This window comes from Cryptomeria japonica, chromosome 7 (genome assembly GCF_030272615.1).
Source record: "Cryptomeria japonica chromosome 7, Sugi_1.0, whole genome shotgun sequence".
NCBI lineage: Eukaryota > Viridiplantae > Streptophyta > Pinopsida > Cupressales > Cupressaceae > Cryptomeria > Cryptomeria japonica.
Window position 1 is genome coordinate 195,641,999 of NC_081411.1, and position 16,605 is coordinate 195,658,603.

Below are 16,605 nucleotides of genomic sequence, written 5' to 3' on the forward strand. Positions count from 1 at the left end.
TATGTTTTCTAAGATGATTGGTCCACGGGGGCCTCACTTAGTGAACTTGGGTTATAGCACGTGTGTTCATGGCATACTAAAGAATCCCCCTATTTAAAAAAAATATTGCCCTAAACTCCTTTTTTGTCACTCCCTCCCAATACACAAGCTAAATTAAAAGCCTCTTATTTTCACCAAATATTGCTTTTCTCATAGCTTGAATTAAAAACCCCACTATTTTCATTGACAGGCAATATATTGTACCATCATTTTTGGGATATTAAACCCTCCAATATGAATGCATGTGATATAATATTGCCTAGTCAGTGAAGCCCCCTTGGATTGGTCTCCATGTGACTTTTCTTACATGGGAGTTGTTAGCACCTTCAAAATTTCTTGCCCAAAAGGGAAGCAAAACTATGTTCTAGGAAGAATTTAAATCTCCTTTTGGTGGGAATGTTCTTTTTGATCATTGACCTTTTGTTCTGATCACCTATTGTTTAAGTCACTTTCCCATGGGATTTTTACCATTGGAAATTGGCCCCTAGTTCCTAGTATAGTTTCCTCAACCGGTAACTTGAACGATTAATTTATATTATCCCCTCCCGTATGATGTCTTAGGGAATTAAATCAAAGAATGTGCTTTAAGTTGTTTAGAAGTGGGCCCCACTTTTGATATTTTTTTTCATGTATGATTGATTTGTTGTCTGATGTAGCGGTTAAGTAACGTTCCAAAAAGAACTCAACACTCGGTGAGGGTGCCTTTCTTATTCCATCGAGTCTCGAGTCATGCCGGAAAATATTAAGAGCTCAAAGATCGATGAAATTTCTACCTATAGCTCAACGAGTATCCGAGGAGAATGGTTGCTGATATGTAAAAGACACTCGACACTCGTATAGGGTGTTTTCTTTATTATAACAAGCTCCAAGTAAAAGAGGACACGTGCTCTATCAACTGATGAAAAGGGGGTCTAACATTAGTTTGACATGCGGCGAGACAAATAGGATGACTTCAACAAGTTCTGAATAGAAGAAAGATATGGATTTAGAGAAAGCTCAAAGGGAATTGTTGAACACAATGTACCACTGAGAGGGGGGTGAAGCAGTGGTTCCTAATTTTTTTTCCCTTTCAGAACAACCTTAGAATACCGATTATTATCCTAAGTACTAAACAATCAAACCAGTAAGACAAATAAAGATACCAAAAGAGACAATCACACAAATGCAACCCACAACACCAGATGTACGAGGAAAACCCAATATGGGAAAAACCTCGATGAGAAATGCTGCTGGAGACTATTGCTCCAATCCAGCCTCACAAGTGAAACACTGAATTACAAAGATTTGGGGCACCAACCCAAGGAGCACCAAACCCTGTTGATTTAGGGCACCAACCTAAGGAGTACCAACCCCTGCACCAAGCTCCAACTTGGTGATGTATATTGAAATATAATTTTGATACAGTTATAACTTCTGGTTGCAAAGGAGTTCTGCAACACTTGATCAAATAGATTTCTGTTGGTTAACAACCTTCTCTTCTCTCTTAGCCTCACACCACACTTGGTCACACTTGGATGCCTTCTTGACCGATTACACCTCACTTGTTAACTCAATTGTCAGACTTGCAACAATTTATCGGTACTCTGTCTCTGGCAGTTCAACCCTCTCACCGATTTTCCTGCTAACTCACTCTGCAACTTTCTTAGAATAAACTCTAAGGAAGATGATCCTTCTCTATGCTCAAGCTCTCTTCACTCTACTTCTTCACATCAAGCATCAAACATTTCTGTCTCGAGCTCATCCATTTATAATTTAGGATTCCTGCCTAAAAAATGCACTCAATCAATGTCGTGTTAGGTTTTGCCTTCTTCAAGTCGAACCAAATCCAATCTGATTCGCTTTTCTTTTCCAGGGATATGATCTTCATGACATCAATCAATCACCAACAAATCTTCGCATTCCAATGTGCATTTTCTAAATCTGGAGGTCTGCACCATGCATTTTTGCTTTTCTTTGTCATACGCTAATTATGGCTTTGATGTTTCCTTCATCAAATGGGTACGGAGATCAAATATTCTTGTAGGATTAGTTCAATCGCTTTGCCAGGTTGCCTTCATCAAGCCACAATCCTCTGGCATCCACTGTGACTTGTGGGTTCTTCATAAAAGTTGACCTGCTTGCTGATTTGTTACATCGATGCACACTCCATCGACCTGTGCAATACCACCAGCTAACATCCAGTTGTCATGCTTGTCGACATCCACCTCTACTTGGATTTGTAAGTCGGTTTGACATTATTTTTTGACCAAGGTTGACTACCAGCTTAGTTCACCTTATCAGTATGACCAACAAATATCCTCTGTACCGGCAGCAGAACCTCTTGATGATTCATCTTGTCTTCCGGTATGCTAAACTCTCTATTCTGCTCACGGAGTATTGTTGTGATTGTTTTAGCATTTCGCCTCTTCATCTCAAACAAGCAACTAATCTTCATCCCGGTTTGTGCCTTACCGGTAAGCTTGATAACCGATAGATGACACAATTCATGTGTACTGGTAGCCTTCCTTCTTTCTGCTCACTCACATGTGCGTTGCCATCACATGTCTTACTCTTCTTGTACCGATCACCACTTCTTACTTACCAGTGACCTTGCCAAACCAGTTTGACATCAATGACAACTTAATGCTAATAATTCCAACATCAAGCCTTTGCGGGCAGTGATAGATGTTGCCTAAATCAATGGATAAGATTGAAAAAATTGACACGAGGGAAATTAAAATGCATGGAACTAGGAATTGTGAATTTTATGACCAAAAGACAGGAAGATCATGACAAATCGCTTGTACATGATTAGCTCTAGATGGATAGTCAAAAATCCTTATATGCAACGGGACTGAGGGATTCAAAGAGGCGATGAAATAGGCTGCATGGGTATGAGTGCTAGAGCTTTTCAAAAGAGTAATTGAATTGGTGGCTAGAAGATTAACAAGAAAGCTTTAGTTTTTCAAAAAGGCATAAACTATAAAAGATTATCATAGTTTATGCCTTTAGTTTTTCATAGCTTTAATTTATAAAAGATTATCTGCATGTGTGAAATTATGAAGATAGGTTATTTTTAGAGCCTCTGACTTTTCCTTTTAAGTTAGCAGTCAACGCATTGGCCAAGTATGATTAAAAAAGTGACCTTTTATGTTTACTTGACAACAATTTCAGAAATGGAGCCATCATATGTAGAGATAGACTATGTGTTTGTAAGGTGTAAATTCCATGATACTAGGTGGTGGATTTTTCAATAGACAACCTTTGTAGCTAAAGGGGTATTGAAAATCCAATGGGTAGCTAAAAGGGTATTGAAAGGCCCTTTTAGTTGGAAGGAACCTTTCAAGAGCTACCCATAATCATCCCTTCACCATCAAATGATTGAGAGGCAAGGGGAGAGGAAAGAAGAATAATAAGGATAGGGGGTGGATGGTTCAAATACAGAGCTTGTTAAATCCAAACCGAATACTAAATCTGCAACCCCCTCTTTGATTACAACGTTGCTCTTTGAACTCCTCTTTCCACTTTACTAGTTCTTCTAGTTTAGTAAGCTCCTCCTCTAGCTTTGGAGATGCTCCACTTCTTTTATTGTGAAGCTTCTCTTCTAATTAGTGTAGTGCAAAAATTGCCTCCTCTAAGACATCTGCAATGCAATGGTGGCACGACTCAAAGCAATAGGACCTCAACAATATTTTATTTTCCACCCAGGTGATTCCTAGTGCACAGTCTAATTTTGTGTTATACAATAACTAGATCAAAATGAATTTTCCACTTGGAATGTGTACATATGTATATGTACATATATGTGTGTGTGTGTGTGTAATATATATATATATATATATATATATATATATATATATATATATATATATATATATATATATATATATATATATATATAATATTACATATAATAATTATAATATTACAGATAATATTATATAATACTATATATAATATTATATATAGTATTAAATAATATTATATATATATATATATTAAAGTAAAAAATAAAAAAATATTTTTAAAAAATTGTAAATGAGGGAATGTCGCAGTCCCCAGGGACTATGACACCCCCATGGTGGTGTTGCAGCCTCCATGAGACTGCGGCACCCCCATGGCTCCATGGGACTGTGGCACCCCCATGGGGAATGTCGCAACCCCCATGGACTGTGGCACCCCTGTGGGGGATGTTGCAACCTCCATGGGATTGCGACACCCCCATGGGGATGTCATAACCCTTTAAAAATAGAAAAAAAATGAAAAAAAAAGTAATGCCACCATTTTTCTGCAGATCTCATTTCTTCCGCCATTTTTTTTCTGCAGATCTCATTTCTTTTGGATTTATACCTAGATGCTTGTAAGAACAAAATAAAACAAAAAGAAGTGACACATTAGATCTAGGGTTTTCTTTGAGAAAAGGAAATAAGAGGAAAACCAGATGCTTCATGCGAAATAAAAAGAAAACTACAACTAATAAGAGGAAAACAAGAATATTCAAACTGCAAACAAAACCCTAGAAAGAGGGCAAGCAACCTGCAAACAAAATCTGAAATTTTTTTATTTGAAAATAAATTGTGATAAAACAATATCCAATGGACTTTGCATGAGCAAAAATTTACCATGATTCTCTTCTTAGATCAATCCCTCTTCAAAACCCCAATCACACCTCCAAGGAGAGGAATGTTGCTACAACCTGCAAAATTAAAGTTCGGGTTTGAACTCCTTTCCTTTTTTGTTGTTTGATTTTAAGTTTCTTTGTAGCCCTAGAATCCAGCAGTGGAGATTGAGTTCATCCTATGGATTAGATTCAATGCACATCCCATTAGTGGGAAAATTTAATGGAAAAATATAGTATATATAATTTGTTTCTTTTGTAATTTTTAGTGGGAAAATTCAATCCTAACTTTTTTGTAATTTTTAAAAATAATTTACTGGGAAAATTGTTAAAAGCATAATGTATTTGAAACAAATAATATGTAACCTTTGAGACAATTATATATATAAATTAAATATGTATGCATGTATGTATGTATGTATGTGTATATATATATTTATTTAACTAATATGTATATATATACACATATTAGTTAAATATACATATATATTTAATTTATATATATAAAAATATGCCATCGAATAAAAAAATGCAATGCTTTATAAAATAAAATAAAAATTTAAAACTTTTAAAAAATTTGTACAGCTTGAGTTGGCTTAGTGGTAGAGAACTTGTGCTCTTAAAAGAGAGGTCACAAGTTCAAATCCCAAAAAGGAGTGAGGTATGTACAAACAAATTAAATTTTTTATCAATAGTGAACACAACAACCACATATCCAAAGGTGCAAGGACCCATTCGGGAAAAATGATGACCAAAAATATTACTTAACAAGTAAAAATTATATACCTAACACTTTTCTTCATTTTTGAATTCACTTGACCATGTTTATACATTAAGAATTCACAAATTTCATGAATCTAGTTTTCTTTTTCCTTTAAACATCTCTAAAAACTAGTTCCAATCTTCATTTTATCTATTTTCGTTCTAATCTTCATTTTATCTATTTTCCTACCTAGTTTGAAATCATTACACAAAACTGAACTTGATTTGATTTTGTGGTGCACCCAACTAATCACTATCTGCAAATTCTCTTTCTTTCAACATCCAGTTTCATTCTAAGAAACCTTTTGATGACATATTTCTTGTTTGGGGATTCCAAACCCCTCACATTCCAAGATACCAGGTTCAAGGCCATGGGAAAATATTAAGAAGTATCCATTGGGGCCCGAAATGTTTTACATCACTTAGGGAATTGAGTTTTGGAGGCCCAAAGAACAGGTTTCTAGGTAGTAGAGCCAAGAGGTCATCTACCTCTTTGTTTTTAAGTCCACCAACATGCTCAACTCCTATGGTGGAAGGATCATTTTTCATATGTTTCTTAATGTGTTTAGGGTTCTTAGCCTTGGATTTCTGTAGACCAATATCAAACATAGCATCCTCAATCAATTTTTGAACATAGAAAGACCTATATGGCATAATGGCCCATCTCTTCCAATTTTTATATCCAATAGAACCATCACAGTTAGGAGGGATATCCCTATCCTCCTTCTCCTTCCCAACAACAACACTCCTACCAGGGGTATGAGAGTTTTTTAGGGGTACGTATGGACTTTTGTCAACACAATAAATTTGTAATAAGTTACATATGGGCACCTGTCAATTCAATGTATCAAATCTGAAATAAAATAAGGATAAGCTTTGTAGAGGATAAGATTTATTAATAAAAAACTTGAAATCATTAATTGAAGATGTTGCACAATTATCTCTAAAATAAATATTTCCCTTCCCCTATGTCACTGCTCACCTTTTTCTCCACAATGTCTTTTTTCATAATGCCTTTTTTGTTCTCCCTCCTTTAATGTATAGTTTTTTTGTACCCTCGGTGCATGTAACCATGGAAATTGTTCCTCTTCCATCTTGGCTATTACATTATGTTTTTAAGATGATTGGTCCATGGGGGCCTCACTTAGTGAACCTAGGTTATAGTACGTGCGTTCATGGCATGCTAAAGAATCCCCCTATTTTTTAAAAGTATTGCCCTAAACTCATTTTTTGTCACCCCCTCCCAATACACAAGCTAAATTAAAAGCCCCCCTATTTTCACCAAATATTGCTTTTTTCATAGCCTGAATTAAAAAACCCCCTATTTTCACTGATAGGCAATATATTGTACAATCATTTTTAGGATATTAAACCCCCCAATATGAATGCGTGTGATATAATATTGCCTAGTCAGTGAAGCCCCCTTGGATTGGTCTCCATGTGACTTTTCTTATGTGGGAGTTGTTAGCACCTTCAAAATTTCTTGCCCAAAAGGGAATCAAAACTATGTTCCAACAAGAATTTAAATCTCCTTTTGGCGGGCATGTTCTTTTTTATCATTGACCTTTTGTTCTAGTCACCTATTATTTAAGTCACTTTCCCATGGGATTTTTACCATTGGAAACCGACCCCTAGTTCCTAGTATAGTTTTCTCAACTGGTAACTTGAATGATTAATTTACATTATCCCCCCCATTGCTTTAGCTTGATGAAATTTCTACCTACAACTTAGTGAGTATCCGAGGAGAATGGTTGTCGATATGTAAAAGGCACTCGACACTCATTTAAGGTGCTTTCTTCATTTTAACAAGCTCCGAGTAAAAGAAGACAAGTGCTTTGTCAACTAATGAAAGGGGGGTCTAACGTTAGCTCGACATGCGGCGAGACAAATAGGTTGACTTCAGCTAGTTCTGAATAGAAGAAAGATATGGATTTAGAGAAAGCTCAAAGGGAATGACATGTCTCAGCATTGAGGCTTTATGGGCAATGATAGATGTTGCCTAAATCAATGGATAAGATTAAAAAAAATGATACGAGGGAAATCAAAATGCATGGAACTACGAAACGTGAATTTTATGATCAAAAGACAGGAAGATCACAACAAATGGCTTGTACAAGATTAGCTCTAGATGGGTAGTCAGAAATCCTTATATGCAATAGGACTGAGGGATTCAAAGCAATGACAAAATAGGTTGCATGGGTATGAGTGTCAGAGCTTTTCAAAAGAGTAACTGAATTGGCAGTTGGAAGATTAACAAGAAAGCTTTAGTTTTTTGAAAAGGCATAAAGTAGAAAATATTATCTGCATGTGTGAAATTATGCAGATAGGTTGTTTTTAGAGCCTTTGACTTTTCCTTTTAAGTTAATAGTCAACGCATTGGCCAAGTATGATTACAAAAGTGACCTTTTGTGTTTACTTGACAATAATTTCAGAAATGGAGCGATCATATGTAGAGAGGGACTATGTGTTCGTCAGGTGTAAGTTACATGATATTGGGTGGAGGATTTTTCAATAGATTACCTTTGTAGCTAAAGGGGTATTGAAAATCTAATGGGTAGCTAAAAGGGTATTGAAAGGCCCTTTTAGTTGGAAGGAACCTTTCAAGAGCTACCCATAATCATCCCTTCACCATCAAATGATTGAGAAGCAAGGGGAGAGGAGAGAAGAATAATAAGGATAGGGGTTGGATGGTTCATATACAAAGCCTATTAAATTCAAACTGAATACTAAATCTACAACCCCCTCTTTGATTACAATATTTCTCTTTGAGCTCCTCTTTCCACTTTACTAGTTTTTCTGCTAGTTTAGTGAGCTCCTCCTCTAGCTTTGGGGATGCTCTACTTCTTTTGTTGTGGAGCTCCTCTTCTAGTTAGTGTGGTCCAAAACTTGCCTCCTCTAAGACATCCGCAATGCAATGGTGGCATGGCTCAAAGCAATAGGACCTCAACAATATTTTATTTTCCACCCAGGTGATTCCTAGTATATAGTCTAGTTTTGTCTTGTTCTGAATTTGTAATAGGGTTTCTTTTTGAAATGTGACAAAAGAAGGAAAGCCATTTGTAAGAATCCTGAATTTTGTTGCATTCCTTATTGTTATACAAGGAATTGCAAGGCTATATGAAAGGGATTCTGGTTGGTCATATTTAGAGATTGTCAAAAGTAGCATCAGGGTCTGAGTCATGGAGATTGTTAAGAACAAGGAGAATGTAAATTTCCTAAAGGGTAGTATGAATTAGTTTATGGTTTTCCATGAAATTTTTTTTGGAAATTGTCTCTATGGTGTATCTTATTTTACATGAATAAAAAATACCAAGGGTTTTGTTATTTGTCTTCGCAAGGTTTTGTTATTGTGTGACAATGTTTGTAAGTTTCCTTCAAGGAAGAAATTAATGCCCTTCATTCATGTTACAGTAATCTTAGAAGTGTTCATTAGATTAATTAAAGAATGCTTTCTGTAGTAACAAAAGGGGTCACACTGGTGTAAGGCATCAACGTTATTTTGGCCCACTAATTTGCACCTAGATGAGCATGATATTAGAGAATTCAATAGTTGGGTTAATCAATGGGAATAATAATTTGAGCATGAAAGAATGTTTCTTAGGCACATCCAAACTTGACTATAGAGTGTTAAATCCTTATTGTTGAAAAAGGTGAGAACCACTATAAAAGCCCCATATTGTAGGTGTAAATATTCATTTTTTTTACAATGAGGGGTCACGAAGATTTAAAAATCCAATTATGGAGCTTAGGGGGACCAAGCCAACAATCATGAAAGTGACAATTGATAGAGATGGTACCTGGATGGTGAACACAACCACCACATATCCAAAGGTGCATGGACCCATTATTTCTATTTGCCTCTTAGTTGACACCAACAAGTGTTGGATTACACAAAAGAACACAATTAAACACATCAATGTCACAACTAAAGCCAATGTCGTGCCGAATAACCAAAGTAGAGATAGGTTAAACACTACCCATCATTGCATAATCCTTACCAAAAATAATAGTAACTAAGTTTTCCTTAGGGTTATCTACTTAACCCTAATGCGAGAAACATCCTTCCATATGAAAGAAACAAGAATGGATGCCTACGAGAGAGAGGGAAAATCTTCTTACAATTCTAGAGGAAGTGCATGAGAGTGCCATTGGTAGTAATAGACAAGGAAAAATGATGACCAAAAATATTACTTAACAAGTAAAAATTATATACCTAACACTTTTCTTCATTTTTAATTCACTTGACCATGTTAGCCTTTATGCAATAAATAGCATACAAGTGGCATGTTTATCCATTAAGAGTTCACAAATTTCATGAATCTAGTTTTCTTTTTCCTTTAAACATCTCTAGAAACTAGCTCCAATCTTCATTTTATCTATTTTCCTACCTAGTTTGAAATCATTACACAAAACTGAACTTGATTTGATTTTGTGGTGCACCGTTCCTTCTAAAATTCACAAAAGTTAAATTAGGTACATGTCACTCTTCCAACTAATTAATATATGCAAATTCTCTTTCTTTCAACATACACTAACCTTTTATTCGAAAGCAATTAAAATATAATAATACTAAATTTATAGTTTCAAATATATTATAATAACATTGACTAACTATGAGCAATGCTTAATTTTATTTCTAGTTTTAAATATTTTAAAACAACATACTAATCACTATAAAACACCTATTAAATAATGAAATTAATGAAATTTCATTTGATATGCTAAAATGTCATGAAGGTGGGACCATGACAATAGCTAATAAAGAGCCCCAACCCATTAGATTAAAAAAATAAAAATAATTTTAAATAAATTTTCAAATATATTATAATAACATTGACTAATTATAAACAACACTTACAATTATTTTTATTTTCAAATATTTTAAATAACATACTGATCACTATACAATATCTATTAAATAATAAATTTAATGAAATTTCATTTGATATGCTAAAAATGTCAAATTAATGAAATTTCGTTTGATATAGTAAATTATCACTTTAATGACAGCGAATGGTATTGTGACGAATATCCCACCTATTTTACATGGTGTGTACGGATTTAATTATGCAGTCATTTAATACAAGTTACCTCTCAACTTCCAACAACTGATCTTCCTCAAATATTGTATTTTTTCTAACAGTAAGTTTAAAAAGAAAAAATTGCAGCAAACCAATTTTCATCTATTAAGAAAAATATTTTAACACATTCCCAATCAAATTCTTTTAACCTTCATTTTCATGACAAGGTGATGCTATTTTCTTAGATTACCCAAACTCGAGAAATTGTTTACATAAACAGTTAGCTATTCAGCAGTTATTATTATTATTATTATTTATATAATGATAAATAGTTGGATCATTTTCATCATTATAAATTTATTTTACTGTACAAGAATTATTCTGGAATATTATCGTGTACCTAATATCTCAATCATTGATATGCTAGCATCTTAAGAGTATATTCCTACTTGTAATTGTTCATTACCTGTAGATAATTTCAAACAAATTCCATAAGGTTGAAATTTATATAGTTCTGATTAATGAGATAATTTCAAACAAATTTTAAACGGTTAAAATTCATATAGTTCTGATCAATAAGTAAGAATAAAATTATATCATTAACTATGTTGCTGTGCACGCAAAGGAAGACAAAGCTCACGATTTACACTCAACAAATTCCCTTCACTCTCTATAAATATGTTGCTGCTCTTTTTCTTAAGAAGAACAATTTCTGTTAACATTGTCTGCCTCTGCGTGAATTGACAGAGAATTTATTTGACGCTGAAAAGATTTGGAGCGATGGGTGAATTTATTGGACGCTACTGTGTGTTAATTGGTGTGGGGATATTATTGACTGTAACTCCAGTTCTAGTGCAAGGATGGGGGAAAGAAGGACATTATTCTACATGCAAGATTGCTCAAGTAAGTTTGTATTTAAAATGGAGCCTTTGAAATTTCTTTATTATCTTTCAGTGATATTAAGGAGTTTCATGTTATTACAGTCTAATTTTAAATTAATTAATAAATACAATACATTCTGTAATGTTAAATTATATGTTTTTAACAAACATTGGGAGAGCCTTTCTAACCTTTTTACAATGAGTACCACTTTATTTTCTATTCGTATTCTAAGTGTATTCATTTTATATTTGTGTTGATTGGGTTTGAAATAATTTGTATTTAATAGTTTAGCATTTGAATATATTGTTTTGCAGCCATTTTTGAATGAAAACACTTGGAAAGCAGTGAATGAACTACTTCCACATTATGCACAAAATGATCTTGCTTCTCTTTGCTCATGGGCTGATCATATGCGGTTTAGATATCATTGGGCTAACTCATTACACTTCATTGATACACCAGATAATGTGTGTAGCTATGATTATTCTAGTAAGTATATAAATCAATTAAATATTATTAATTAAATTTGGATTAGTGTATGTGAAATAGGATCTTGTATATTATAATTATATTTTATTTTTGAATTAAATAATCAAATATTAATCTGTGATGTATGTTGAATGTTAAATATCTTCGATACAACATAAAATTAATAATTCTTATTAAGCAAACAGATATAAAATTAATGAATAGATTTTCTTAAATATATTTTAGAAACATAACATTTATGTAATTCTAGTGGAGTGTAAGACTAGTTTATATTTGAAAAATAATGGTCATAAAAAGAACTTTTGTTTAAAGATACTTTAATTCAAATTTCCTTCAAATAAAAGTCCTTGGATGGACGTCTCCACCTTCCTCCTAGGATTTTTTGGTTTCAAACTTTAGGTGGACCAATAATGAAATTAACATGATAAGATAATTTGGAAGATTTTAACCTTCAAAGTAAGCTTTTTAACAAATATAATTTTTAATATATTTTTAATCCGATTACTATATTTACTTCTTCCTTTTTGAATTCATATTACTATATTTACTTTTTATTTTCTTGTGAAAATATAATATTACTTAACATCAAGGTTTACCTTTGACACATGTGAAAAAATAAAAAATAAAAAATATAGAGAAAAAAAATAAAAAATTCGAAAAAATATATAAAAAATTATATGATATAATATAAGTCTGAGTCTAAATTATAATTACTCTTACTTTAAACATCAATGAAAAAAAAATTATGCAATGAAAATTATATGTTTTAAAATTTATAAATCTTTTTTCTAAAAACATATATGCAATATGACATAAATGTCAGTTTTTAAAATGCTAGACTTCTTTTAAAAATATTAACTTTTCTAAGGCTTATTTTTGTGAAGTTTACTAATTTTTTATTTCTATATATATTTAAAAAAAATATGTTTAAAAATTACTTTTATTACATTTAGTTAAGATATTTAATTATTTATTAATTAAATAATTTTTTTAATTTGAAAAATATTTTTTCCTATTTTATATTAATAATAATGACTGTATATTTTAGCCAATATTCTTAATCTTCAAAAAAATAATTATCATTTTTTATAATATTAACAGTTCACGTTTATATCAATCTCTAAACCATAGTTATTATTTGTTATATAACATTAATAGTTTACATTTATATAATTCTCTATAACTTACAAAATAAACTAGAAGTAACATAAGATTATTTATGATGAAGCTATTTATTAAATAAGATTAGTTGTTTGTTAAAATCTATTTTGATTGTTGCAAATAGGGGATTGTCATAATGAGCATGGAGTAGAGGGGATGTGTCTTGAAGGAGCCATAAAAAATTATACTTCTCAACTTGTGACTTATGATCATAAATCTCATGGAAAGCACTGTAAGATTCTCTCTTTTATTATCTTTTCTTTTGAAGCTAATGTATAGATCTATCTTTCTATTGAAAACTAATGTTTAGTCTTGAAATTTGCAGATAATTTAACTGAAGCTAATGTATAGATCTATCTTTCTATTGAAAGCTAATGTTTAGTCTTGAAATTTGCAGATAATTTAACTGAAGCTTTATTGTTTTTGTCTCATTTTATGGGAGATATTCATCAGGTCATTTCTTTCTTATTCATTAAATAGTTTCTAACAAGAACCATCATATATTATATACATCTTATTGGATGTAAACTCATTAATGTAAATTTCATAGTAAGAAGATATAATTTTCTATTTTTTCAATCATATTTCAAATCTCATATCTTGTATTTAAAAATATATTCATAAATTCTTGGATAAAAAAATGTTACAGCCTTTACATGTGGGATTCACTTCAGATAGAGGTGGAAACTCAATAAAACTACACTGGTATCGTCGAAAGAGTAATTTACATCATGTGAGTAATGTTTATTGATTTTTGTTTTTCAATTTCATAGTATTAATAAATAAAGAGAAATTTACATCATGTGAGTAATGTCTATTGATTTTTGTTTTTCAATTTTATATTATTAATAAATAAAATTTATAGATATTTTAGATATTATTTTAGATTGAATTTTTTTTAAAAATTATTGTGTTTCTTAAGTTCATTCTATGTTAGTTTTTCTTCATGATAAAATTTATGTGTTAATATAATTCTTACAAGTAGACATTTTTTCTTAAATTTTAAAAGATATTTATTATATAAATGTTAAGCAATTTATATTGAAAAAATATTTTATTGTTTTTGTTTGGAGAGTAGAACAATTCTAAATCAGAAACATGAGTTTGAATAATGAAATATATCTATGATATGTAATATTGTATTTTTTATGTACTTTTAATTATATTTCATATCTTATACAAATCCAATTACAAATGGTTCAATAAATATTCTTATTTGATATTTTAATTAAAGAAATAATTTCAAGAATAAATATTCCATTTTCATGTTAGATTCTTCCATTCTTTTCTTCATTTAAATTTATTTAATTCAATATATTATTCAAAAAACTTATTTTTTTTCAAGTATGAAAATAAATCAAGATTGATTTTGACAAACAATTAATTTCATTTTTTTTATATATTATTTTTTTTACTATCTCATAAGTTTTATCTTTATCCAGTATTTATAAACATATTTTATCTCTTAATCTTATGTCTATGAAATTGGAGCTCAAAGTGTTAAGAAGTAATTTGAGTAGATGCTTGTATTTATTTCTATGGAAAGAGTATATTAATTCTATTTAAAAATAATAATATAATCAAATACATAAAAAATATATATATAAATAAATAAATTTCTAGTGCAAGACTTCCAAAAACTTAAAATTGAAGTATGTACCTCGCGTTCATTAGTTTCAGTTTGCATTCCTTAACAAAAAAAAATAATAATTTTACATACTATTATAATCTATTTCAATAATTTGTTGTTTTATTGGAAACAGATTTGGGATAGTGGGATCATTCAGACATCCATGAAAGATTTTTATGACAACGATCTTGAAGCTATGATAGAAGATATTCAAACCAATATTACTGTATGTTTCCTCTTTTCTTGATATATATTTAAAATTAATCATTCTTTTCATCAAAAGAAGAAACTAGACTTCTCATATCATAAATAGTTATCTTTATGTTTGTAAGTTGTTCATTCTTCGATAAATTTTTTAGTCTTAATTATTTTCTTGTCCTTAAAATAGGAAATTTGGTCAAATGATGTAACTGCATGGGAAGAATGCCAAACCGATGAAATTTCTTGCCCTAAATTGTAAGTATTAAAATATACTATGTTAACCATTAAGCACAATTATAATATTGATAATACCATGAAATTTTCTATTTCTTAATCTTTAGCCAAAATAAGGGTTTCCCACTTTCAATGAAACAATTCTAGTCATAGTTCATGAAACACTTCAATGTTGTCGATGAAACAATATCTAGAAAATATTTATATTCCTAGACAAACTAGAAATGTTGTAGGTTGAAAATATAATATTAATTATTATATATAGTTTGCATGAAATAAATCTAGATATTTAAGTATTAATAATTCTTATATAACTAAGATAATATCTTAATTGATTACTAATAGATGAGAATTTGAATTGTTAATCATAGATATGCAGATGAGAGTATCATTCTTGCTTGCAAGTGGGCTTACCAAGATGTTGAGGAGGATGATATCTTGGAAGGTACATATTGATTGATATCAAATTTTATAACTTGTCCATATCTTCTTTATTTTCAAATTTTATTAGCCATAACTATTTGTATACTTTCATTTGCAGATGACTATTTTCTCTCACGTCTACCCATTATTGAAAATCAACTTGCAAAAGGAGGCATAAGATTGGCTGCAACACTCAACCGTATCTTTGATTCAAAAGAAGACTACACTCTACATTCAGAATTGTAAAATAAATTAGTATTATAACATGTATACTATGTGTTGATGGTGTTTTGATGCACTATCAAACATAGAATAAAATACCAAAGGTACTCTATCCTCTCTTCATAAAAAGACTCTCAAATGTTGAAGATCTGTGAAGGATCACTTGAGATGACTCCAAGGTTCTTTTATGTTAGGTCTTAACGTGTTGGATAGCTTCAATGGCATTGATTTTCTTTGTTGTACCTATGAGGGACTTACGTACTTTCTTGGTTCAACTTCAATGGTTATGATGTTCTTCAAATGATTTTGCAATAAAGCTCTTTTTCCTATATCTATTGATGGTTGATAAAAAAATTGAAAAAGGAGTAGGGTTTAGAAATGCCATGCTAAACTAAGAATGCAAGACAATGGCGATCTTAAGTGAGCTCAACTAAGATTTTCTTTGACATCTTTGAACATCTCCACAAGGCTAGTGCAATCTTCTAAGGATAGCTTAATGGTTTTCAAATCACCAACTTCAAACATAAACACCTTCAAGACGAAGAATATTAATGAAATAGCAATTGAAGTTAAGTATGAGCTTTAATGATTCCAGTTGACTACACAAGGCGAGTATGCAATCAACACATTGCTAGTAGTATGGATATGGAGCTTCACTTTCAATCATACATGCATCTTTCACTCATCTAAAACTTGAAAGAAAATTCTATTCTAATTTTTTTTTGTCTTTTCAATAATAAGCTCTCACAAAAGATATGAAGAACCAAGCAAATGTTTCAAAATTGAATAAGTCACCAATGCTTCAATGATTTTATTAATTCTGAAAACATCAAACAACAATTCTTCAAAAGTCTCTTGATTGATCTCCTTCTTGTCCTTGATATGTCATTTCTAATCTTCTAATAAAATTCTTTTGGTGCTTTTAAAAAGAACAAAATCAAATT

At 31.2% G+C, this 16,605-nt stretch overlaps 1 protein-coding gene across 1 annotated transcript; it reads left to right on the forward strand.

Annotated features, from left to right (window-relative positions):
* The first annotated feature begins 11,150 nt into the window (after positions 1-11,150).
* On the forward strand, positions 11,151-15,974 carry LOC131056391 (endonuclease 2-like). The gene is made up of 9 exons (XM_057990762.2): positions 11,151-11,322; positions 11,616-11,790; positions 13,076-13,183; positions 13,349-13,404; positions 13,601-13,684; positions 14,715-14,807; positions 14,970-15,037; positions 15,388-15,461; positions 15,558-15,974. The coding sequence occupies exons 1-9, from the start codon at positions 11,200-11,202 to the stop codon at positions 15,683-15,685; spliced, it is 909 nt and encodes a 302-aa protein (XP_057846745.1). The 5' UTR covers positions 11,151-11,199; the 3' UTR covers positions 15,686-15,974.
* The last annotated feature ends 631 nt before the right edge of the window (positions 15,975-16,605 follow it).

Bases quoted from the DNA above. Each gene is read 5' to 3' on its own strand.
- LOC131056391 (XM_057990762.2), top strand. From the start codon at position 11,200: ATGGGTGAATTTATTGGACGCTACTGTGTGTTAATTGGTGTGGGGATA. The intron at 13,405-13,600 runs GTCATTTCTTTC...AAAATGTTACAG, and splicing joins TTATGGGAGATATTCATCAG to CCTTTACATGTGGGATTCAC. The intron at 14,808-14,969 runs GTATGTTTCCTC...TCCTTAAAATAG, and splicing joins ATATTCAAACCAATATTACT to GAAATTTGGTCAAATGATGT.